Source organism: Calcarisporiella thermophila (genome assembly GCF_041956535.1).
Source record: "Calcarisporiella thermophila strain CBS 279.70 unplaced genomic scaffold VTP21scaffold_34, whole genome shotgun sequence".
In the NCBI taxonomy this organism is placed as follows: Eukaryota; Fungi; Calcarisporiellomycota; class Calcarisporiellomycetes; order Calcarisporiellales; family Calcarisporiellaceae; genus Calcarisporiella; species Calcarisporiella thermophila.
This window is the reverse complement of record NW_027192224.1, coordinates 176,462-200,659: the sequence shown is the minus strand read 5'-3', so window position 1 is coordinate 200,659 and position 24,198 is coordinate 176,462. Positions and strand designations below refer to the sequence as shown.

The 24,198-nt window shown below is 44.4% G+C and overlaps 10 protein-coding genes across 10 annotated transcripts; 7 read left to right on the top strand and 3 right to left on the bottom strand.

The window, feature by feature from the left end:
- Window positions 1–768: 768 nt before the first annotated feature.
- Window positions 769–4,980, top strand: VTP21DRAFT_7943 (uncharacterized protein; the record flags this gene model as incomplete). Its single annotated transcript, XM_069398740.1, has 8 exons — window positions 769–873; window positions 952–1,005; window positions 1,145–1,292; window positions 1,383–1,693; window positions 1,760–1,907; window positions 1,982–2,101; window positions 2,181–2,510; window positions 2,588–4,980. The coding sequence occupies 8 exons, from the start codon at window positions 769–771 to the stop codon at window positions 4,978–4,980; spliced, it is 3,609 nt and encodes a 1,202-aa protein (XP_069246125.1).
- Window positions 4,981–5,274: 294 nt separating this feature from the next.
- Window positions 5,275–6,358, top strand: VTP21DRAFT_7942 (uncharacterized protein; the record flags this gene model as incomplete). Its single annotated transcript, XM_069398739.1, has 5 exons — window positions 5,275–5,372; window positions 5,458–5,750; window positions 5,810–5,914; window positions 5,983–6,074; window positions 6,149–6,358. 5 exons carry the CDS (start codon window positions 5,275–5,277, stop codon window positions 6,356–6,358), a joined length of 798 nt encoding a protein of 265 aa, XP_069246124.1.
- A 656-nt stretch (window positions 6,359–7,014) lies between these two features.
- On the bottom strand, window positions 7,015–7,374 carry VTP21DRAFT_7941 (uncharacterized protein; the record flags this gene model as incomplete). The annotated part of the gene is made up of 2 exons (XM_069398738.1): window positions 7,015–7,230; window positions 7,297–7,374. The coding sequence occupies 2 exons, from the start codon at window positions 7,372–7,374 to the stop codon at window positions 7,015–7,017; spliced, it is 294 nt and encodes a 97-aa protein (XP_069246123.1).
- Window positions 7,375–8,434: 1,060 nt separating this feature from the next.
- On the bottom strand, window positions 8,435–9,736 carry VTP21DRAFT_7940 (uncharacterized protein; the record flags this gene model as incomplete). The annotated part of the gene is made up of 7 exons (XM_069398737.1): window positions 8,435–8,449; window positions 8,525–8,631; window positions 8,695–8,786; window positions 8,879–9,006; window positions 9,122–9,244; window positions 9,319–9,432; window positions 9,503–9,736. 7 exons carry the CDS (start codon window positions 9,734–9,736, stop codon window positions 8,435–8,437), a joined length of 813 nt encoding a protein of 270 aa, XP_069246122.1.
- A 148-nt stretch (window positions 9,737–9,884) lies between these two features.
- VTP21DRAFT_7939 (uncharacterized protein) lies at window positions 9,885–10,891 on the top strand (the record flags this gene model as incomplete). Its single annotated transcript, XM_069398735.1, has 5 exons — window positions 9,885–9,929; window positions 10,001–10,077; window positions 10,135–10,404; window positions 10,506–10,630; window positions 10,767–10,891. 5 exons carry the CDS (start codon window positions 9,885–9,887, stop codon window positions 10,889–10,891), a joined length of 642 nt encoding a protein of 213 aa, XP_069246121.1.
- A 63-nt stretch (window positions 10,892–10,954) lies between these two features.
- On the top strand, window positions 10,955–11,257 carry VTP21DRAFT_7938 (uncharacterized protein; the record flags this gene model as incomplete). Its single annotated transcript, XM_069398734.1, has 1 exon — window positions 10,955–11,257. One exon carries the CDS (start codon window positions 10,955–10,957, stop codon window positions 11,255–11,257), a length of 303 nt encoding a protein of 100 aa, XP_069246120.1.
- Window positions 11,258–11,912: 655 nt separating this feature from the next.
- On the top strand, window positions 11,913–13,451 carry VTP21DRAFT_7937 (uncharacterized protein; the record flags this gene model as incomplete). Its single annotated transcript, XM_069398733.1, has 7 exons — window positions 11,913–11,934; window positions 12,012–12,076; window positions 12,138–12,233; window positions 12,318–12,388; window positions 12,468–12,739; window positions 12,814–13,037; window positions 13,107–13,451. 7 exons carry the CDS (start codon window positions 11,913–11,915, stop codon window positions 13,449–13,451), a joined length of 1,095 nt encoding a protein of 364 aa, XP_069246119.1.
- Window positions 13,452–14,523: 1,072 nt separating this feature from the next.
- Window positions 14,524–15,486, top strand: VTP21DRAFT_7936 (uncharacterized protein; the record flags this gene model as incomplete). Its single annotated transcript, XM_069398732.1, has 2 exons — window positions 14,524–14,749; window positions 14,834–15,486. The coding sequence occupies 2 exons, from the start codon at window positions 14,524–14,526 to the stop codon at window positions 15,484–15,486; spliced, it is 879 nt and encodes a 292-aa protein (XP_069246118.1).
- An 852-nt stretch (window positions 15,487–16,338) lies between these two features.
- VTP21DRAFT_7935 (uncharacterized protein) lies at window positions 16,339–20,322 on the top strand (the record flags this gene model as incomplete). The annotated part of the gene is made up of 7 exons (XM_069398731.1): window positions 16,339–16,404; window positions 16,498–16,527; window positions 16,595–16,662; window positions 16,728–17,011; window positions 17,066–17,242; window positions 17,308–19,657; window positions 19,725–20,322. 7 exons carry the CDS (start codon window positions 16,339–16,341, stop codon window positions 20,320–20,322), a joined length of 3,573 nt encoding a protein of 1,190 aa, XP_069246117.1.
- Window positions 20,323–21,376: 1,054 nt separating this feature from the next.
- VTP21DRAFT_7934 (uncharacterized protein) lies at window positions 21,377–23,818 on the bottom strand (the record flags this gene model as incomplete). The annotated part of the gene is made up of 9 exons (XM_069398730.1): window positions 21,377–21,481; window positions 21,570–22,271; window positions 22,362–22,527; window positions 22,587–22,671; window positions 22,744–22,841; window positions 22,926–23,035; window positions 23,109–23,161; window positions 23,219–23,399; window positions 23,540–23,818. 9 exons carry the CDS (start codon window positions 23,816–23,818, stop codon window positions 21,377–21,379), a joined length of 1,779 nt encoding a protein of 592 aa, XP_069246116.1.
- Window positions 23,819–24,198: the final 380 nt, after the last annotated feature.

The window sequence follows — 24,198 nt, the reverse complement described above, 5'->3', positions numbered from 1 at the left end:
GAAAAGGGGGTCGATCACAATAAGACGAAATGGAGCAAAGAAGGTTAATGGCAGTAGAATAAGAAGACACGGCTTAATAGGAATTCGGGTGAGAAATGCACAGCGAAAATGGCATCGCCGTCTTGATCATTATGTCAAAGCAAAACAGCTCGCTAAGGATTGAACCGAATAAAACTGTTTAGCACAGAAAAATTAAATCTATCGCGTCGAAGAAGCGAAGGCAAACCACTGGCGAATTTAGTGTTCGGAATTTTTTTTTCGAGTTCGGCCGTTACTGCTCCTGTTCCAGACGAAATAGGCCTTGCACTCCGGCCGCTGCGCTGAGAGTGTGGTGCCGCGCGCACAAGCCCCAGAAAATAAACAAATCGGTGCGGCTTTGCCCCCAGTTCTAACTCGCACAACTGTTCCCTTGAAGCGGCCATGCCCGAGACTGCTCTTTCCGGAAAACGTGTGAACTCGCATTTGCGCGAGAGCGGCGAACAGCCAACCGCAGGGTTTTTCGCGCAAACAACCTCATAATAGCGGAAGCCTGCAAGCAAGCAGGCCCAGCGCCCCCCTAGTTTTCCCCTTCCTGTTTCCCTCCTTTCGCGGGCCCGGCGGAAAGGGGAAAATTCAGGATATTTGCTAAATCGGTATCGACAGCACCATTTTCCTTAAGAGAGAACGTGGCTTAGCTGATGACGTTCACAAACTAGAATAATGAAACAACTTGCATTATTTTTTTAATTTTATCTCCTATTCCACTGTACCCAAATTTAAAAATTGACGATGCCGGCAGTAGGTTCTCTTAGAGAGGCCCATGAGATATTAAGAGTGCAAGAGGGCGACCCTGACGAAGCAGTGCAAGCCGCCTACCGCCGTCTGGTTTTGAAGGTAAAATGGAGCAAGGTGCCGTGTAGAGCCAAATGAGACAGCTCGAATATTCACATTCTCCTCTCTTCTTCTGAGCAGCTTCAAGCAGAGCGGGGTTCTGTTGATGACGACGCTATTAGATACCACCTACAGGTATAGGCACTATCTTGTTCCTTTTTTTTCATGATGAGTTCAGTTAGTGGCCCACATTGGCCTCCATTCACCCGCTGCGTCTCTGCTATTTTGCAACTTGAATTTACTCACGGTAAATCGTTTTCATTCGGTTTTGCAGAGATTTGGCATGGCATATACATACATTATGGCACACCGTAAGCGAACAGTGCTCGGCGAAATCGAATTACCACTCGAAAAGAACTTAGAAGACGATACAGAAATTGCAGAGTTTTTCATGCGTCTATTCAAGCTTTCCGTCCGCAAAGGTTTTTAGCTCTTTTTTTTTTCTTATCCTTTCTTTCGTCAACATTCTTGGTGTTTATTTATTTGGCCTCTTTTTCCGTTTCTCTTTTCAGCTGGTCTCCACCCAAAACTTCAAGAAATAGCTGCTCGGTGCGCGCATATTCCTCTACGAGATTCGGACAAAAGCCGGTTAGAACATTTTACATTTGCCATGGATGAAAAGAGAAGAGATCCGTCCAATAGCCATAATCCCCCCGTAACCAGTGTAAATGAGAGTGGGTTTTACTGCGACACCTGCGAAGGATGGCATGACGAGCATAATCCAATGGACGATTCAAATTCGCTCTATGTCGATGAGGAAGATGCCTATGATGAGGAGAAAGACGAGGAGCCTGATTACAGTGATGAGGAGGACTTTCGAGAGGTACCTTCTAGGTTGTGCTCCTGTGTTGGGAGGGTATAAAGTCTCAAGCTCTTTTGATTCCTACAGGATAGTTGCACATTTTTCGGAGACATAGGCGAGGAGGAGAGTCGACTACTAGAGCGAGAATGGAAAGCACGCCTTGAGAGCAAGCTAATCCGTGCAAAGCTGAAAGAGCTTAGAGAATTGGAAAGAAGGCGGGTGAGGGAAGAAAGGGGTGAGGACAAAATTAAACTTTTTTAATTTTTTTTCAGATTATCTAATAGCCTCATATTGATTCGGTTTAATTAGAAAAACAAGAGCGACTAAAAAAATTACGGGAGGAGGAGGAGCTTCGACGAGAACGAGAGGAAGTGGAGCGAAGAAAACGAGAAGAGCTAGAGGAATTGCATCGGAAACGCAGACTTGCTCGTAATTTCCCTTGCTTAATTTGGAGAGATTTGTTATTTTTTTAACCTTACACATTTGGGTTGAAATTCCAAATCCATAGACGAAGCCGATCAATGCACAAGATCCTTACTTTTTGACTGTGCTATATCCGGAAATACCTCGCTTGTAAAAGTCATTATAGAAGCAGCGATGAAACTTAAGCCTGGGGAGGAGTATAGATTGGAGCCAGGAGAGGACATCGTGACGCCCAGTGGCGATCGCATCCGCAGACCAGCCACGGCTGCTGCTGTGAGTTTGACTGGGTGGGAGTACATGACACAGTCTGAAAATGGGGGGCCAGTGAGTGAAGAGCGGGGACGGCAGGAAACACTGCTCCATGCAGCAGTGCGAAGTGGAAGCGAAGATTTAGTGGGGTATCTAGTTGGACTGGGTATATGCTATAGCCTATCAGCTTAGGCCTCATCTGTTTTTTCATACTAACTCGAATCGAATATATCTCCACAACAGGTGCTCCATTGGATGGGGTGGACCGGAATGGTTGTACTGCACTCCATATTAGCGCGCAGATCACCTGCCCTCTTTCTCTTTGTAAACTCCTTCTCGATGCCGCTCCGCATTATGTTGACGTGATTGCCATCGATACAGGCCGAACTGCCCTCCACTTCGCCGCCGAGGCGGGAAATCCAGAGTTGGTAGACACCTTGATCACCCAATATCATGCACGATTCAATATTCCGGATTTACGAGGAAACACTCCGCAAACACTGGCTAAGGAGAGATTATGCAAATCCAAAGAGGAGGAATCGGAAAGAAAATCAACATTGAAGCATAGCGAGAAGGACTCTGAGAAATACCGGCGCGTACTGCAGCATTTACAGCGAGCTGCGGAAATGGCCCGCGAGGCTCAGCTAAAACGGGAGGCGCAAATGGAAGAGGCCCGTAGAATCGAGGAAGAGAAGGAGAGAGAGGAGAAGGAAAGGGATGCAGCCATCATGAAGAAACAGGAGGAGAAACTTGCCGCCCTAAGGCGCAAACAAGAGGAAGAAGAAAATGAGATTAGACGACTGTTGATGGAGAAAACCGGGGGAAATCGATCGAGTGGAGGTAAAGCAGGCCATGGGAGCGGCGGAGGAGAGAAACCGACAGGATCCAAGAAGAAGAAGAAAAAGAAAGCTAAAGGAAAAGAGACGGAGGATGCAGACAGTTCACCCTCGAATGAGGCTCAAAAATCTACCACCACCACCACCACCACCACCACCACCACCACACCATCCCTACATTCTGACCCCAGCGTTTGCCGACAAGTTCCAGCCCCCCCAGCAGCTTCGCTTCCACTCAACAACGAGGAGGCAAGAGTTGCATCTACGGTGGCTGGTCGAAGACTTTCCCCACAGAATGCATCTCCGTTGGAACCGATTGCGCGACATTGTCCCGTATCGATGGCGAAGTTGCTCGAAATGGGCTATTCAGAGAAACATGCTAGTGTTGCCCTGAGCATTGCAAAGGGATCTCTGGAAGGGGCGCTAGAGTTGCTTCTCACCGGCTCCGTTCCTGAGCCTGAACAAGCGGAGGAGACGACCACCGAGGAGAAATCTTCTATGATCGAGGAGACGGCGCCAAGTTCGTTGCCCGATCTAAAGCAGTCAAACTGCAATCTGCCCGCCAAATATGCCGAACAGCTTTCTTCAAACCCTACCTTATCCTCTACTCTAGGTCAGCCTGGAACCTTGAATCATTTGCCTGCCTCAAGCTCGGATAAACCCTTACCAATAGAGGCATTATCCCCCTCACTACTCACTGGCCGGTCACCGGATGGTACAGTACAATCACCTCCCTATATACCCCAAGAATTCTTGCACAACGGCAGCCAAGGTGCCACGGGTGTTCCGTACCCTCCTACCTCTAATGTCCCTCCGCGCCCAACCCTACAAGAGCCCAATTTTACACATTGGCCCGTTTTGCAGAATCATCAAGAACTCCAACCACCCGTCAGCTCCAATTTCAATCCTCACTCGTCCCAGAGCGTCAGCGTACCCGTAGGTGCTCTCCCCGCCACCCATTCCTCCCCTCTTCACCCTCGACTCATCCCTGGTACCATATTTGGCGCAGTCGGGTCGCCTCGGACGCAAAATGACCCACCCATCCATCCAGCGGCCCAGACTCTGCCACCCTCCGCCTATTCCCCCACTTCGATCCATCTCAGATCTCCTCTGTTTTCGCCGCCGGCTATTGCCTCTTCGATCCCCACACGAGATTTCCAGCCGCTTTTCTCCCCATTCTCATGTCCTCTTACTCCCACTTCCTCCATAGCAAGAACTACTCCGGCGACCGATCCTCTCGCAGGTAGATACAGAGTAGACGATGGAGTTGGAGTGAAATTTGAGGCGGAAACCGGGCCGGTTCCCGAAAGGAGCTATCACTTCCTCGAAAATGTGTTGGAAGAAGCTGCAAACATTCCCCCTGGATATGAGAGAGAGTTGGATAGGGACGCCGCACGGAGAGTCAATATTTCCTCGCACCTCGGCAACACTACTACCCTAGAGGAAGGATACACATACCCCGGATTAAAATACCCTTGCGCCGTATCTACTGCTAGCGATGTTGTCGCGGATTGTGTGAGCTCGCTGGGGCTGTTGGACGATGATCCCCCCGATCCTCTCTGGAATACCCCCGCCGCCATTGACTCCGAAAACGCTACCATGGACGCATCAGTATTCCAAAGACTGGCCCCGAATAAGGGTGATATTACTCAAACTCTGCCGTTTCTTACTCATCATGCCTCTTCTCCACCCTCCCATTTCCCGACGACATATGGCGGAGAGCAGCCTCAGAAATATCAGCACCATTTTTCGAGAGCGTCTTCTGGCCAGGAATGGAATGGGTTTGGAGTGTTCATATGAAGTCTTGCTATATTTTTGTACTATAATTTCCTTTGCTATCCTTCTGAATACTGTGTTGTCTTTACCCTTTTACGAACGATTGTTTTCTTCTTTTTTTTTTCCCTCACTTGGATTTTCGAAAGTGAACAATATAATGTCTCTACCCTTCTTTTATCAAGCTGATTTTCTTCGCGTCGAAATCTTGACTTTAGCTGACTTTAATAAATTTATTAATCAAAAATTGATGACGTCGACCACTCTTTATCTTCCTCGCCGGAGACACCAGTGCTGGTTCAACTCGAATAACGTAAAATAATGTACAAGCTTGCAACATTCTTTGCCGCTGCCTCGTTTTTGGCGGGGACGCTTGCCTTTGAGGGTACAGCACCGTTTCTGATGTGGTCTCCTAAAGAGTAAAATTGAGTCATTGCATTGCATCGATGCGATGTGTTTCTCAGATTTTCCTCAACTCATCTCGTGTTAATTTTCCTTGTCAAGGTTCCCCAATGTGGCTAGCCTCGCGGCACAATCGGCCTTGACCTCACAACAATTTCAAGCTACACAAAAGTCATTTATTGATGCTGCATGTGCTTCTAAGACCGTGCTTCTGGCAGATCAAGTAGGGCTCCATGCCTCCGATCTCGCGTCTTCGAACTCAGGACCTCTAAGCAATGATGTGAAGAACGCGAAGACAAAGGTGGAAATTCCATACGTGATGGGTGGAGTAGACATGGCTAAATTGAAGGATATGATTGTGAAGCAATGTAATCCTGAAATCGTGACTATAGGAGGTAACGCGTAGAGCATCGCTCCTTGAATTGCTCGATATTGAATGTTACTTTGTTCACAGAACATAGATTGGTTGCCTTCCCTCCATCCGATAACGCACAGCTTGTCTTTTTCCCTCTCCCTGCCTTGGCCAAGGAGAACCGCAAAGAATCTTTGGCTAACAATGGTTAGTAGGCCTTGATCTGATAGAGACACGGTGCTATTTGCTAACAAGTATTGGAAAAACGCCAACAGAGCAGGCTGTTAGCGACTGGATTGGTATGATCCGTGAGCGAGTCCAAGACGACTATGTTGTTATGCTCTCGTCCTCGCATCCTGAAAACACGGTATGAAATCACAGCGCACTGGTGACCAACCACGCTTATTAACATAATTTGGTCGCTTTTTTATATTTGTATAGCCGACGGCACGACAGCTCCTGTTCCAGCAGCAAACCCCAGGAAATTCCACAGGCGATGGGCTCTTCCAAAAGTACACCTTCTTCTCACCCGACATGATTCTAATTATCTTCATTTTGTTGTTACTTCTTGTGATTCTGGGGGTGGCTATCACGGCGCTGGCTTCGATTCAAACCCCGTTGAGATTTGAGGGGAAGCCGAAGAAGGCATAGGCCAAGCTTTATATATCTTTGTTTTTCGGTTGCCTCTACTGTAGCATATTCGCAATATTATCCTTAACATCATTGTCTTTACAAGGCATGAAAAAAAAAATAAACTGTTTGGTTCTCTCGAATAGATTTGTTTGTAAGTGAGATGAAATTGAAGTGACAATAAATTTATTTCCAACAAAGAGTACAAAAAGACAAGGACGCCACCCAATGCCGCAATTCTAGTTAAAGGATATAGAGGGCGTAGCACAATCAAATAAGAATTGAATGGAATATATCTTACCTCATCCAAACAACGACCTTGGGTCTTCAGCCAGATCTCCTCTCTCTTTCCCAGAGTATATAAAACAATAAAAAGGTACTTACTCGGAAAAAGAGCAAACCCACCATTGGGGCAATGACCGGCAACACATCCCTGTTAAGGGAGGGCCAAAAGCCAAAACCGCCAACAGCAAGTCCACCTAAAGCTATTTTTTTTTGTTTTTTTTTTCTTTAAATTTCCCGTTTCGACGCCATAGGACGATTCATTTCCGCAGCACAATCCCTCATTCTTATGAGTTCGATCAGCCATCACCGAAGAAGACGTTCTCGTGATCTCTTCTATCCAAGATGTGCCCGATCCGTACAAAGATATAGTGATTCGCAAACATTGCGATCTTTTACAGCAGCATTATCCTTATCCTTCCTTTGGTTAGATACATGCTGGTCGATAAACTCTTGAAAGCAACTCTGCCCAAGATTCCTAGGTTGCAGTCCAACACCCGTCTGGTTGAAACATGCATTCGATTTTCATGTCGATTCGTGAGTAATCTTCTAGTGATACACCACATCCTGTGGTCCTTCCAAAAGAATTCGTAAATTACTCGAAAGATATCCTAAGGGAAAGAGGAGACTAGTTAGGGTAAAAGGCGCTCTCTCCGAGTGTGAACCTGAATATTTACCGTAAAACATCGGAGTTCGTAATTCGTGTGCCACTCGGCAACATTGATTCCAGGTTCGTGAAGATTCAATTCTTCCATGGCTCGTACAGGGATTCTACCTCTAAATCGTACGCCATCAATCCCGTAAGGGAGAAAACAAAGCGCTAGCCATACTCGGCAACCATAGCGCGTGAAACACTGTCGTCATTTTAGACCACTCTGGTAGACTGACAGGCAAACTATATTCGTACATCGACACAGACCGATTCAAGAGATTCCTTCCGAAGGGTCTCCTTCATAACCCTTGATGCCTCTTGCAAATAAGAAACCACAGGATTGAGCTACATTAGCAGTCATCCATCGGAGTAGGCCGCCACCTAACGGAAGTTAAGAATCAAATGGATTAGCAAAATCAAAATCAATCAGATTTGAATGATCAAGGGGAAAAAGGAAAGGATGGGAAGAGAGAGAGGAACCGGCTGAGCTGAAGTGGTGAAAGAAATGTTGGGAATAGAGCCATCCTTTTTATAGCCTTGCTGCGGGAAGCCAAATTTCCATGTGGGAATTGCCCGATGGAGAACCAGTAAGGACTTAAGGAATGCAATAGAAACTTGATTTCACAAGCACAGAATTAATTATTTTTTCCCAGGTGCTTCAGCAAAATTCCGCAAACTAATATGCGCACTTTTCGGCCTCGTTTTTCTGGGCAATCCTTGGGAATGCCGTTTCCTCTTATAATTGATGCGTTGTTTTATTTTAAAGCCAAATGCTAAAACACTTATTTTGCAATCCAAACAACCTTTGCAAACATATGCAAGTGCGAACAGAACGGAAGCTGTGTTATTCTACGCGTAAATTGGATAGAAGAAAATGTCTCCTCTGTATACCGGTTTTCATGGAGCATATCAAATGTTTTTTTTCTTTGCTTTTTACGGTTGCCCCAGAGCTGAGGTTTGTGCAGAATATATATTTGTTTTTTGATCTCTTACAGCCCACTTATAATACCGGCTCAACTCTTCGCTATTATACACTCTGAGTCATGCTTGCGACAGCGGCTGCGGGAAGTGTGAAGAAATTACAGCAAAAGTCGAATAAGACGTACACCCTGGTATATTTGCTTGTAAATACCCTCCCCCTAGCATAATTGAATTGCATCTTGCTATTCAACTTCATACTAACGTGCAAAAAAAGATATTATTGCTGTGCCCCGGATTCACTGGTCATACCATGTATAAAAACAAACACTTACTGCATCTTCAAGTTCGTCGCCTGCTTCCTGCGCCAGGTGTCGAGCAATTCGACGCGCTAAAGATTTGTCTGGACGGAGGTCGTTAGGAGATAACATTTGCTCACATCCTTCAGAAGGTTCAGAATTTAAAACTCATGCGGAAAAAAGAAGAGCCACGTTCCTCACAATACCTGAGATGGGACACTGAATCGACATAGCTCTGTTATACTGTCGCATGAGACCCAGGATGGCATCCTTAGAATAGGAGTGTCTGCATTTTGTGCTATGGAGCGGAGAATTTAAGAACATAATGGTTCAATACAACATAGAGCAATATCTGCCCAATTAAATATAAGTCGCTCATATATAGAATACCTTGTGACAGGGTCCTTGAGAAGTGATTGCGTTATGGGACACATCAGCGATTGATGTTGCGATGTAAAGAGGAGATCGTCGTCCTCGTCCTCCTCAATAGGCATGGGCTCTCCTCTGTGCTTGACATCCTGTAATAGAGAATTAAATTTTATTATTAGGGCGACGGGATAGCACGTTGGGCAAAAAAATGCCCAACTACTGTCTATAGAGAGAGAGGAGTGAACAATAGATTGCCATATTTACCCAGACTTTCTGCTTGAAATCTTTGATATGAGCATTTTGAGAAAATTTTTGCTTCTCGTTTGTATTGGTGTAAGCTTGTAATTCCTTCTGATACTCGCGCTCGTAGAGCTCGTGCAAATGAGACTAGAATTATGAGTATAGTGGTGAATTCGCTAAACTTCCGCGATGAGAGAAAGAAGCAATAGTCAGCTACATACAAGTTGATCGCCTCGGGAAAGATGCGTTTTAATCTTTTTTAAAATATCTTGCTGGAGCTTCAACTGAAAATCAACGTCGATATAGGTGCGTATGCAGTCTTCCAATCGACGGACCTAACAGAAAATTGAAACAATAAACCTCAATCTCACTTTCAGCAAAAGATTTGAATATAGTAATATTCACAGCATTAGCCTCATTCGATTCTTCCAAATCAATGGCCACCTCAGTTGTGAGTCCAATTGCCTGATTGAGGCTGCTAAAATTTCCATCGTAGGAACTGATGAGTGACGCGAATCGGCTGGCCGAAGCCGAATCGACCGGCTGATTGGGAGAGAAGTCAAACTCTGTATCACCATTTTGTGTGGAAGGCACCACGTCTAGTTCACTGTGATTTTGCGATGAAGAAGCTCTAACCATTGTATTAGGGGATAATTGTTGGATCGCGTCGTTCCTGCTACTTTTGTTAAATCGCTTTGAATTAACTATTTCGGTTTAAACGTCACATTTTTTTAATAAAAAATTGAAAGCTCTCTTCGCTGATCAGAGATTCGACTATTATTAAACTATGTTTCATCCATCAAGAGGAGGAGTCAGAGGAGGAAGGGATCAGGTGAGCTTTTATTAAAAGCCGATTTTTTTCTCGATTCAATGATTAGCTAAATATGTATATTTTTCGCTTAGTTTACTTGGGATTCGGTCAAGGAGGATAAATATCGTGAATTCTATATTGGTCACTCGCTGAAGGCTCCTGTTGGAAGGTTGCTTGTTTCAACACACATTTATTTAAAACAGCACACTCACATCCTACCCTATAGATGGCAAAAAGGCAAAGATCTACAATGGTATACCCGTGACAAAACCGATGCAACAAATCAAGCTAATTTAGATGAGATTGCAAAAATCAAACAAGCTGAGGCTGAAGCTATGGCAGAAGCTCTTGGCATTAAAAAGCCGTCATCCCAGCCAAAAGAGCAAATAAGCCAGCAGGAACTGCGTAGCGTACTGCAGCAAGAGACAGAAGGTCTAAATGAATCGGACGAGCCTCTGGCTGAGGCCACGGAAAGCCATGGCATTGGTTTTGGGAGGTATGGTATCAGGATTGGAGCGCCTGGGAAATGCAATTACATTTGCCCATTTTTTCAGAGATTCTCTAACTTGCCCTTTCCTTTTTCCTCTACACATATAGATTAACGAATCGCTCTGATTTTGCTGGAAGCTCCACCACAGAAATTCTCCCAGGGGACGAAAGAGTGCTAAAAAGCGGATCGCCTCGAGATTCGAGCGCAGCGTTTAGCCGGACAGCACAAATAAGTGAGCGAGATATTGGAGAAGCGTCAGAAAAGCGTCGCAAGGAAAAGAAAGAGAAGAAGGATAAAAAGAAAAAGCACAAAAACAAGCATAAACATAAGCATAAACATAAACACGATAGATCTGTATCAAGCTCTAGGTCTAAGTCACCTTCGCGAGCTCTATCGAGATCAAGATCGAGATCAAGATCGAGATCAAGGTCACCTACACGAAGCGATAGGCGAAATCATCGTAGTGATAGCAAAAGCTCAGCGGCTAGAGTAGACAGGAATGAAAGGAAATATGGACGGCATTATTCTAATGAGAGAAATAAATCTCCACTCCGTGATGGATCAGGTACGTCGGACAAGAAGAGAAGATATGAAGACGATTATCGGCGTGGCCGGTCTCCCCCTCGAGAGTATAAACGGGATACATATAGACGAAGAGACAGCCCTTCGCCCAATAATACAAGCGAGAAAGGAAGAGGCTATGAGGATAGGGATTATTACCGTAGGGGCAGATCCCCTACAAGAAGATCATATCGAAGTCAATCTCGTAGCCCGCCTAGTCATCATTATCGCGAAAGATCAGATGAAAGAGCCTCACGCTACAAGAGACGAGCGTCGAGAAGTGAATCTCCGCCAGTAAATCATAGACATAGAATTCGCGATTGATTAGGTTAGGAAACTTATGGTGGCTTTATTTTGATGAAATTTGGATATGTGGATTATAGGTTTTTTTACGCTTTATGCATATTTAAGTCAATTTGAATAATAAATTCCTACTCTATCATGCACACTCTTGATTACCATTGCTTGTCAAGTAGTGTGTACTGGGTTTCCTCCTCTCTATACTGACTACGACTTCCTTGATAGATCTGGCTAATCTATTTGACCAAACAGTTGGTGGAAGCAATTGGCTTGCTTATGAAGTGCCGCAAATTTCTAGACTTCCTCAGTGTACTTCACATTACACTATTGAATCGTTGTTTCGTATTATACAGAATAAAGATCTCAACTTGTGGATTTTTTTTTTATTCCTACCCTGTACCCAAGTTTTGACTTGGGTCACTTCAGGTATTAGAGTTTTCAAGTGAAGCATATGCTTCTAACTACAGTTTACAAAACGGGACATATGTCTGGCTCTAAATAGTACCAGCTCCTCTTCATATGCTTAGAAACGCCTGAATCGCTCTTCGAAATCAAAAACAGTCACGGGTAAACAAAACTCTAAAATGCTTTGAATATTTAATATTTGCCCTCTTCATTAGAACTTCACTTTGGTTTTCATTTTTTGATTAAACATGTCAGCTCTAGGATTTTGGGGTAATATCTTCTATTTATTTTGATTTATTGGCTCTTCACCTGACATCATGGGTTTTCATCGTGCTTTTAAAAAATAGGCCTTCTTGTGGAGGCAGGAAAAACTTACCGCCAGGTGGTCGAGGTTCCTTTCAGAGTCTCGATGGTAAATACGCAGAATTTGTTGGACTTTTTACGCGACTTCTTATTTATAAAATCAATGATAGGCCTCATATGGTGAGGAAGTCAAGGGAAAACGATCATGCGTTAAGGTGAAGGTCGATGAGTCCGAGTATGTTCTCTGCTGCTTGGTTCCTGGAAGTGTGCGTATAGGATGAACATATTGCTTTCCATAACTAATATAATACTCATTTTGCTCATCCTGAATCCTATCTATTATTATTTAGCACGAGCAACAGCAATTGGACATTACTTTTTCAGAAGGAGAGGAGATAATTTTTTCGGTAAGCGGAGACTGGTATGTATTTCCTGCCGATGGCGAATCTCGCTAGTTCTCTTGACTGGCACCTGTTCTAACGTATTTTCGTTGATAAAAGTCCCGTTTACCTTACTGGCAACTACACACCACTGGATGAGGATTTGGCATTGGGCATGGACAGCGACGAGGAGCTTGATGAAGATGAGGAAAATGAAATGGAAGAAGAGGATGAGGAGGAAGAAGACGAAGAGGTTGAGGAGGAGGATGAAGAAATGGAGGAAATTAAGAAAGAAAAGGCTACGGCTAAGAAGGGTAAGAAAGAGGGCAGGCGCGTTTCTTTTGCTGATGAACAGGTGAATGGCAACCTTAAAGAGGAGAAAGCGCAAGAAGGTGGGAATTTACATCGATTTTTTTCGTTATTTTACTGCATTGGCGCCTAACTATGCAATGCTTGTTTGTAATAGTAAACCAAAAGAAGCAGAAGCAGGAATCGACACCGAATGGGGCAGAGAAAGCCGCGAAGAAGCTAAAAGCAAACAATGGCGTGGCGGTCGAAAAATCGACGCCCGAACCAAAGAAACAAAAGCAACAAGAGACCCCTCAGTCGGCACAAAAGCAAAAAGGAAAGCAAGAGACGCCCAAACCCGCCCAAAAGGAGGAGAAACAAAAGACACCCGAGAGCGCAAAGGTAACCTCTAGTCGCATTGATTTTACATAGAAGCCATCCTAACCCATGGCTCTTCATTATTCATATTAGAAGGCCTCAGTTCAAAAGCTCCCCAATGGCCTAATAATTGAAGACAAGGTGGTAGGCAATGGTCCTAACGCCAAACCTGGTCAGCGCGTTAGCATGCGGTACATTGGTCGCCTAAAGAATGGAAAGATGTTTGATTCGAACACGTCTGGGAAGCCATTCACCTTTAAGCTTGGCGCTGGTGAAGTGATCAAAGGCTGGGATCTCGGTATCAAGGGAATGGCCGTCGGTGGAGAACGCAAGTTGACGATTCCTGCCGCTCTGGCTTATGGTTCACGGGGAGCGCCTCCGGACATTCCACCCAACGCCACTTTGACATTCGAGGTGAAACTGTTGTCAATAAAGTGATAGTCTTGTGAATATTATTTATCATCTTTAGGTCTTTGTTTTGTTACGAGCTAATAAAACTCAAATTTAAATTCTAATGAAATATAAAATCAATACTACAGGGCGGTAGGCGAAGCTTGAGTATTACTGGGTTGATCCCTTTGGGAGCACAAGTGGTAGCCGATGTGATGCGTGTCAATATCTTCTTAGCATGGTTTGTTGGTGGAGAATGCTCATTTTTCGAGCTCGGTTGAGTGTATTTTATAAATCTGGCCCGTATAGGACCCTCCTCATTTACCACCCTATAATACTCTAAATGTGCTATTACTTTTATCGATTCATTACACAAACTTGATGGCATCATGTTCTTCAACTCCATTTAAAAGAGGTATGTTATGATGCTTCTGCGAAAATTGGCAATATTACACAGAGAACACCATCGATCTTTAATAAACCTTATCTCTAAGTTACGATATATTTGGCAGGGTTGAGCAATGCTATTTCTCTATGATGAGTTAGATGCTGTAGCCGAAAATTTCTGTCTTTCTTCCCATTTTTTATTACTTAATCTAACCCTGTAACCCTCCAAGCACTAAACGCCAACCATTACATAAGAACATGTGCGCCGCGCCGTTGAAAGCGCGCCTGGGAGTATTTATGATTCCTTATCTTTGCCATTGATTGATCAAGTCGCAACTCATTCGTATTTCTATCCAACATCGGATATTTAACCTCACGATGGCGAGGAAAATCTTCTCGTTCTGTTAACATGACTGAGAAGGCTCGACCTGAATATGGAGGCTAGCACTGACTACTAAATCTCGCGCGAGAGATTGTTTACCGTCAAATATCGCTCAGTATTACGAAGTTACTGCAATGAAAATGCGCAACAAGGGGCACATGGGAAGCTTCTGAATCCTTGGATAAAGAGCGTCTGCAAACTTAATTTATTTTCAGTTCACTGAGATGTTTATGGATTAGGACTGTGTAAGCAAACCTAAAGTCAAGAACGGGAAACTTCCAGGACCTTAAAAAGTATAAAAGAGAGGGAATCTTACGAAATGCGAACGGCAGCTAAGCACCGAAATCAAAAATGGTTTTCAAAGCCCTTGCTACTCTTACCCTTGTCGCTCTTTGCGTTGCTAAATCTCTAGGCGACGAAGTTGACACCACCGCCGCCAAAATCAAGCGCGTCGTTGTCTTCGGCATCGATGGCGGAGGCGCGTTCATGCAATGGGGCAACACTCCCAATCTCAAAAAGTTTATCAAGGAATCGGCGTACAGTTACAAGGCGAAAGCTATGATCCCCACGATTTCTGGTACTAGAGCTTCCCTACCTTGAACGCTCTGTTTTCTTCTCTCCACTAATATATTTATTTTATTTTATTTTTCATTTTCTGTAGCTCAAAACTGGGGATCTATGATCCACGGTGTATCTCCGGCAAAGCACGGTCTTACCAACCCCGTTGCCGAGACTAAACCATACCCCGAGGATTCCCCATACCCTTCTCTCTTCAAACTCGTGCAAAAAGAGCGCCCCGACATTAAAATGGCTTCGATTGCCAATTGGAAGGCCGTCAACATCGGCATTATCGAGCGTAGCGTAAAGATGACCAAAGAGACTGGTGACGATTTCACGCTCTGCACGCCCAAAGCCGTGGACTACATCAAAAACACCGATTTCCAAATCCTCTTCATCCATCACGGGAATATGGATGAATTGGGCCATGCTCATGGTTGGAACTCGACCGCCTATGTCAACGGGTGGCCTAAAACGGATGCCGCATTCGGACAAATCCTAAATGCGCTGGAGACGAGTGGCAAGAGCAAGGATACCCTTGTATTGGTAACCTGCGATCACGGCGGTTTGGGTAAAGGCCACGGAGGCATCATGCCTAGCGAAATCAACGTCCTCTTTGCCGCCAGAGGCCCCGGCATTAAGCCTCACGAAATCAAAGGCCAGCTGCGAAACATGGATACGGCCGCTGTCATGGCTCACGTTGTTGGATTCAAGCTTCCTTCGAACTGGGATGCAAAACTACCAGCCATCTTTTAATTTGTGGTATCTCGAGAGTTGTTTGGCTTTCATCTAATATTTTTCACTTTGCGTTTGTTTCAGTCAATTAATCTTAAAATATTCAGAGCTGGCTCCTAACTAATAAATGCGTAGAAATGCTGCTCCTAAATACTTTTTTTTATAAATGAAGGGAATATTCTGCGGCAATTCCATCTCTAGTGGATGTGAATCCTGGGTTTGATCTTTGGAGAGGTACGCATTTTCAACAACTATGCATCGTCATGTTTACAACACTCAATTTACGGACGTTTTCTCCTTCAAAGGATTGACGGTAGCCGCTGCGAATAATACAAAGAAAATTTAAAGGAACAAAAACCTCTTCACTACAGTATAAGTGATGATAAGGGATACATAGTCAATTGGAACGATTGGATGGAGAGACGTCTGGCTTGCGGCTCTCATAGTCTAGTACCGGATTTTCTTTACCAACTTCCCTATTCAAATGCGAGTATGTATGCGGTCTGTTTCATTGGCTCCTCGTTAAGGACTTGTTTCATTTCAATAGGAGCTCTTAACCTTAAACATCGATTTTTATTGATGTAAAAAATTAAAAAATGCAAACGCGTCTCGCCGTGCATTCCATTGATTCTTTAGAGGCCAAAAATTGCCAACGCGTTTCTTTCCTACTTTGATTCCATTTTGTTTCATATACACATATCTGTTTGTACTCGATAATACCTCCACTAACTATAAGGTCATTTTCTCTGCTACCTTTGGCCTTTTCTTATTTACTCTCCATTTCCATTACTATATACGCAATCGTTTATTTCAGCTGCAACTCAAATCAATCAAAACTACTCTCTACAACTCATGCTGAATTAAATCGCAACAATGATTGATATCGACCTAGACAAGCTTCCTAAATTGAAGCGGGCGGAATTACAGGCATTGTGTAAGGTAGGTTGAATCGAATGCTCTAGCGTATATTTTCCTGGGCACATCGGAGCAAAAACGCGTAACACATTTATACTTCTGTCCTCTTATCTATAGCAACTAGGCATCAAGAGTGGTAATAAGAAGGTATATACGCGAAAATTCTGCTTAATTTACTTTTTTCACAACCTTATCGTCATGTATTATCTTCTAGAATGCGGATATCATAGAAGACCTCCGACAATATGTTGCTGAACAGCAGAAAGAAACTGTAGAAGAAAGGTACTGGCTAATTTTTAAAATATTGTTTATATTTGCACTTTTTTACTAATATGTTGCTATCGCAGCGGAAGCGAAGAAGAAAGCGAGAGCGAGGAGGAAAATACAGATAAAGGAGAGGATTCGCCGATAGAAACGAAAGATGCTGAATGTACTGAGGAAAGTACTGCTGCTTCCACCCCGTGTACATCGGCAGGATCCGAAGAAAAAGAGAGCGAACCTGAGAGAGAAGAAGAGAGTAATGAGAATACTGTGGAAGATGACGAGCATGCGGAGATGGACGAGGACACTGAGGAACATTCCGAGGAGCCCTCTACTGTGTTCAACACCATCGAGAACGATGCAGAAAATGGTACCTATCCCTTATTTTCGGAAATATTAATGAGATATTAATCCCTAGATTTAGACTCTAGTGAGATCGCTCTCTGGTTGAAAGAGCACGGTTTCTCGTCCGAACTCGCCGAGGCCTTTGTAAGAGAGCAGGTTAACACGTGGGATATGGTTGAGAATCTATCGTTTGAAGCAATCCGTGCTTTAGGATGCACGGTAGGCACTTGCCTTAGGTTACAGACATTTATCAAGGGTAACTAGTTTACTGAAACACGCACTAAATTTATTTTATTTTGACCTTTCACGATTTCATTCTAGAGAAATTTTCACCCAGTCACCGAACCGAACGCAAAGAGCCTGCTATGGAGAGCACATTTCCTATACTTCAAAACCTCGAGAGAACCATGGAATCTATGGACAGCCGGTCTACTGAGCTGATGAAAGAACAGCACGATCTCCGTGACCACCTTGTCAATCTTCACCAAGATCTCACCACAACTATGGATCGCGCGGCAGATCGCGCGCCAGTGTTAGAAGCAATAGACGGACTTAGAGCTTGTCTTGAAACGAGCACTGACACCAGCGAGCTATTGAAACGCCTTGATTCCCTTAACGAGTCGGTATCGCATATTGCTGGAGTGTCAAAAGAGAGCGACATCTCTGGAGATATTGCCCAGCTCAAAGAAACCCTTACCACCATTTCCAGCTCACTCTCTGCTCTTCCTGCTGCATCTGAAATTGTTGATGGGGTAACCAACTCTGTGCAAAGCAACCTGATCCCCGAGTTGTCTGCCGCACCTTTGTTCCAGAGCCTCGAGAAAAAAATCGAAGAGCTCACGCAAGTGGCCGAGCACATGCAGCAGATGAGAGCTTCCTTGGACGACGGGTTTGGTTCTATGCGCGAAGCACTCAGTGATTCGTCTTCAGCGATCCTGAGCCAAGTGGCCGCTCTCGCAAATGCAACAAAGAACACCGAGGAGGATGGATCCATGCGAGACCAGATCCGCACCATGGCCGAGGCACTAAAGAAAATAGAGATGAGTGCAATGGGTGGAGGCAATGAGGAAGGTAATGAACTAGCCTCCAAATTTGATGAGACCCTGCGTGAGATCAGGGAAGATATCGGGAAACTTATGAATGCTACCCTTCCGATGCATGAGTGGCTGGAGGAGAGGAAAGAATCTAGAATGGAATCAAATGAAAATGTCGGCCCAATGCCTCTTGATAGTACTGCCGAGATAAAAGAGCATATGGAAGCCGTGAAAGAGGCTATCAAGGAGGTGTCCGAAAAGCTGACGTCTGCAAGATCATCACCCTCTCCAAGTGACGACGAGGCCACGGCCATTGATCACCTAATTGAAATCAAGTACTCGCTTGCTGAACAAGCCATCTCGCTCAAATCAGCAATGGAAAACAGCAGCGCATTTGAGGAGCTCCGGGCCACCATGAGAAATATATCTGAGAAACTCGAGTATATTTCAAGCAACCATTCTGCCACCAACGAGTCACCATTAATCGACCTTCTAATGGAGATCAAGAATTCAATAACTGAGCAGGCATCCTCCCTCAAAGCTGCAGTAGAACAGAATGTGTCACAACACGATATTTCTGGCCTCCAGCATATTCAACAAGGGCTGGAGAAGATCCTAGAGAAACTGCCAATGCAGGCCCAAGATGAATCAAACACCCCAGCCTCTGTGCACGAAAATAGTGATCAAGCGGAAGCAAAGATCGCCGCACCGACGACCCAAACCGAAGAACAGATCGAAAAATTCCGCAGCGTAATCGAGAGCCTGACCGACAAAGTAGACCGGATGGGCACAGTCATTCGTTCTGCCGCCACGGAGCAACTTGGTGGAATTGAGGAGGCAATTGATGATCTCAGTGAACGCGTGGAGCGTATGAACGCCACCCTTGATACTGCAGCGCAAACTCAGCTTGGAGCAATTAAGAACGCCCTCGAACGCCTGATGGAACAGCTTCCCCACCAAGACAATGGCCCTTTGAAAGTGACGACAGGAGCTGAGGAGGATTTGAATAACGAAGAGGTGTCGAAAATGACTAATCTTCAAACAGAGCTACTTCAGCAAACTGTGGCTGACGCGCTTGCGCCCCTCCAAGCATTACGCACGCTTATTGAGGAGTCTGTTGCGAAATCACAATTGATCAGCCCAGAGCAGAGTGATGCACCAAGCCAACCCGTGGAAATCACCCAACAATTAGACGCAATTTCAAAGCAACTTCAGAGCATTGATAACACCACTGCGCTCGGGGAACACTTTGGAACCGTCCAGCGTTCACTTAAAGAGATCACTGCGAAGCTGGAGGCAGTTAGTAATCCGGTAACCGTTGACCAATTGGACGCAATCAAGGTTGCCGTCGTAGAAGCTGTGATGGCGGCTGCCCACAAAGATCCTCAGGCACCGCCATCCACCAGAACAAATGTGGAGATAGATGGGAGTCATGCTTCGAGGGTTAGCGTCGGCTTAAGTTCGGAGCAATTCGAAGCCGTGAGCGCTGCAGTTGAGAAGATTACCAAGATCGTTCGTGACTGCGCGTACAGGGAGGCCGATTCGGTTCTAAGTTTCTTTGGAATTGACCTAGAGAAAATCGCGAACACCACCTCAAGATACACTCAAACTGAGGCGATGGAAGTCGACACTAGAGGGTAAGATATCTCTTTCTTTCCATTTTAAGTGTCCGCCTCGAAAGCGTTTACTCATTGACTTGATTAGGGTTAGGGGAGATGTGGGGGATAAATCATCCGTTTTGGACGATCCACGCACCATCGAGCAATCCCAACAAGACATCTCGTTCACGTCCCCGCAAAATCAAGGCTACAATCCCCTGATCAGCACCTCCCTTCTCGCTCAACAACACCTCACTCCAAAATGGGCACTCGCCTCTCCCTCCCCTGCGAAATCTGCCCGCGCCAAGCGTCGTCCTCCTACCGGTGGCAAACAACACAACACTAACAGCACCAATATCTCGAACATTGCAAACACCACAAATCACCAGGGCATCGGCACTGGAAACATGCTGCAAACCAAGGTGGGTTCACTGGTAAAGCGCTCTGCATCGGAAATGGAAGGGAAAGGAGGGGCGGAGGAGCTAGTGAAATCCGCAAGCAAAATTCCAAAGATCCACAGTCTGAAGCCGAGCTTCACAGCAGCACTCAAATCGCGTCCCCTCGCGACTCAGAGTGATCTACTCCGAGGCGGGGAGCATGGGCAGCAACAGGCACCCGGATCAGCGGTGTCGGGCGTAACCGATGGGGACGGACAAAAAACCACGGGCACTCGAATGTTTGTGCCGTTCTCTTTTCGTAATTAGTTAGTTTAGCTTGTGCAGTACTGCTAATTTATATCTGTTTATATAACTATATCTGTTTGTCTGTCTTTTCTTTTTTTTCGTTCATCTGTCCATTGGTAATATATATTCTATTTCTCTCGAAAGATACTTTGAATATAGTTTTTAGAGTAAGGAGATTTCCACTGATAAAGGTTTATTTCTTTCAGTCTTATCCACTTAGTAGTTTTTTTTTATTTTTCTATACAATAATTCCAATAAACACTGTATGTTTTCAATTTAACTCTTGAACTTGGATTTTTGGAAACGGGATAATTAAGGGTTGTAATATGCCGGTGGAAGGGGTAAGCTTACCGGAGGTAAGAGCATCAAAGTCTATTCTCATTAAGACTAGTCGACAGTGTCAGATATCATTATATCCAGCAGCTGTCACTTAAGTGATCGCGTATCACCTCAGATGAGAGAGACTGTAAGAGCTGGCCTAGTTGTCCAGGCTTAACCGCAAGGAACGCAGGTGGGTAAATCATAAGGCATACCGTTTATGCGTGTATGAGAGTCGGTGACGTTTGAAAATAGTTCAATAAGATAAACCTCGAATACTCATCCACAGATACGAACAACTTTACAGAGACCACGAGAAAACTTAGCTAAAAAAAAACAGTTTACATTCTTGACGAGTTAAATGGCAAGATATAGCTGTAAAGTCCTTGAATCACTCAAGACCGAGGAACTGTTTTTTAGCTAAGCTGTTTAATGTGCCATAATATAGGAAAACGATGAACAAACAGGGTTTTCAAAAAAAAGAAAGCGTGCTATAGAGAAAAGGGGGGTGTTTTATCAAAACATGAAATTAAAAAAAAATCTATATAAAAATTTTTATAACATGTATGAGAACACGGCATAAAAAAGGTTCCATTGAATAACAGAAAAGTAAATGTTATAGTTATGAAATAAAATACATGGAATTAAAAAAAAAAGAAGAGAAAAAGGAGAGTTGAACATGAGAAGATGGTGTGTAAGGCCTCTAGTTATACGCTCTTTTCTTTTACACCTTTTCCCTTTAACGACCTGGAATCCTCTAATTAATCCAATTTGCACTGTGATCTACCAGCACTCGATTGATGGCATGAACCCACTCATCCGCTTTTGCCTGAGGATCCTCAAATCGGTACGATTTGTTCATCTAACCCAAGCAGAGAATAACATGCGCAATCAAGGTTAGAGCTTGATTCCCAGAGTGTGAGAACTAAGATCGGTAAAGAAACACTTACCGCCCGAATACAAAAATGCTTTCGCCCCTTCAGCTCCGGCATAATTCCTCCGCTTCCCAGAATCTCATCCTTTTTATTGAGCTTCTCTGTGTCGAGACACAGCAGCCGAGGATGATCTGTCAGCACAAGGAAGCGCTTCTTTGAAAATAAGAATTTGCGCTGGATCAAAACTCCTGTGCGCACCACCCGCTCCTTGGGGAGTAGGTAGGATCGCCAGGCTTCCTTTGATACTGCCTCCTTCTCAGACGAATAATCACCCTCTGCCTCTTCACCTTCACCATCGCCCGTACCTTGCTTTTCATTTAATCGGCATTCTGTCTCCTCTTGCTTGGCTGCCGCACACGAATATCCATTGAGTAGCTCTCCCCTTCTTCCCCCTTTTTCCAGCTCCTCTTCCTCACTCAATCCCTCTAACCTCCGCCCGGCACCCGTAGGAGATAGGCTGCGCTGTTTTTTCCCTCTGGCGGCCCCTCTGTGCGGTAAGAACGGGTCAGGCTCATGCACTGGTATATCGGCAAACAGCCCTTCTTCTGCTTCCTCTGTACCCTCATTCAAATCATCTTCGTCTTGAACGGGCAGGAGCTCCGGCACTGGGTCAAGAAACAGAGTTGCCCAGTGAACGCCAGAGAAAAATGGGTGCTCTTTTAGCTTTTCCGGACCGCCCATTTCCATACTTCCGAGACGCTGTGAAGGGTCCAAGATCTATGAAAATTTAAGGAAAATGGGCCGGTGAGATGATGGTTGGATACCACGGGTTGGTATTCTGAATTTCCATAGAAGAGACACAATTACCAAAATTTTCTGCACAAGATCCCTAGCTACATCCGGAAATCCATCTGGGAAATCGTATTCAAGATTGGTAATTTTAAGAAATGTCTGATATTCATTAGGCGCTTTAAAGGGAGGCCGTCCTGCTAACATCTGGTAGATAATACAGCCAAGCGCCCACCAATCCGACCTATAAAATAGGAAAAGCTCAAGTTTACATCAGATGGAGCGGAAAAATGGACGACTTACGCTTTACACGCAGATTTCTCCGTCAAAAGCTCTGGGCTGACATATTCCGCAGTTCCAACAAAAGACCTTGCCCTTTGATTACCACCTTGTGAAGAGGAGAAACGCGATTAACAAACACCACCCATTTGCTTAGAATTAGGAAATTATTGGAGGATACCTTCATTTGCCACAACCTCTTCCGTCCTCCCCTCCGTCAAAATCTTTGCAGTTCCAAAATCCGTCATCTTAATATGCATCTTATCGTCTAATAATACACTAATAAATAGAGTCCAGGTTGAAAGTCCAGGTTGAAAGTCCAGGAAAAAAAATGAATTCTGTATGAACAGTTCTATCGCTTACTTTTCTGGTTTAACATCCCTATGAAGTATGTCTTTAGAATGAATGTATTCGATGACCGAGAGAATTTGCGCAGCGTAAAATTGCGCCAGTGGCAGGCTGAATGTCTTGCGCTGTTATCGGGAGAAAAAGGTTGAATATATGCGATATAAAAAAGAAACCGCTGGCACACATGAAAATGAATACCTTTTTTATCAGAGTCAGCAATTCACCATTTCTAGCTATCTCTAATACAAAGTCTAATGATAAAAAAAGTCAGGACAATCCACGGCATCACCAATAATTGCGAAATTTACATAGACTGCTCTGGTCTTGGAAGGTATAGTAAAGCTGCACAACCCCGGGATGGTGCAATCGACTGAGTGCTTCCTTTTCGATGTTGACATATTTAACCTTCTTTTCTTTTAATATGTGACGCTTGTCAAGGATCTTGATTGCATATTCACGACCTGTCTCGCGATCAATCGCCTTTACGACCTGAGTCGCCATTTCAGATCGGATAGAGAAAATGTCAATTCAGCTCTCATTTTACATCATCGCATTAAAAAAGCGGCCGCCAAATAAAGGGGCAATAAAAATGCAAAAGAGGGGCTAAAGAAGAAGGGAAATGTGCTTACCGTTGAATAAGATCCTTCGCCCAACGTCCGTCCAAACTCAAAATCCCTTACACTTTTTTTTCGTTGTCCTCCTAATTGCGTCGCCGATGCAGCTCGTCTTAAGGTTTCATTCTCCTTTTGCTGGAGCGTTTCTATCTGTGGATGCTGATGATGGCCGTGATGAATGGCTACAGACAGTGCAGACGAGCTAGCTGCATGAGATAAGCCAGTAGGCGGAGCGAGCATGGAAGGGGACGGCTCTGCTGAATGGTCACCGCTGGATGTCACCGGCGCTGGCATGGCGTGAGCAATGGCATATAAAATATGGTAGAGTTTACGTTTTCTCCCACTTCTTCTGCTTCTTCTACTTTTTCCGGATCTTCCTTTGAAACTGAGATGAGAATATTCTCTTAGAATACGAGTCGGAAAAATAAAGTATCCCAGAATGGATAATTAAGATATGTAAGGGATATTCAAGCATTAGCATTAAATTAGTATCGAAAAAAAGGAAAAACGCGCCAAAAGTGTAAAAAGTAGGGAGGGAGGGAGAGAGAAAACAAGCAAAAGCGTATAAATAAATATATAAATAAATAAACACACACATATTATACGCGTAGATATATATGTGTGTATGTGAACAAGAAAGAATAAAAATTAAACATTAACTTATCAAAACGAAG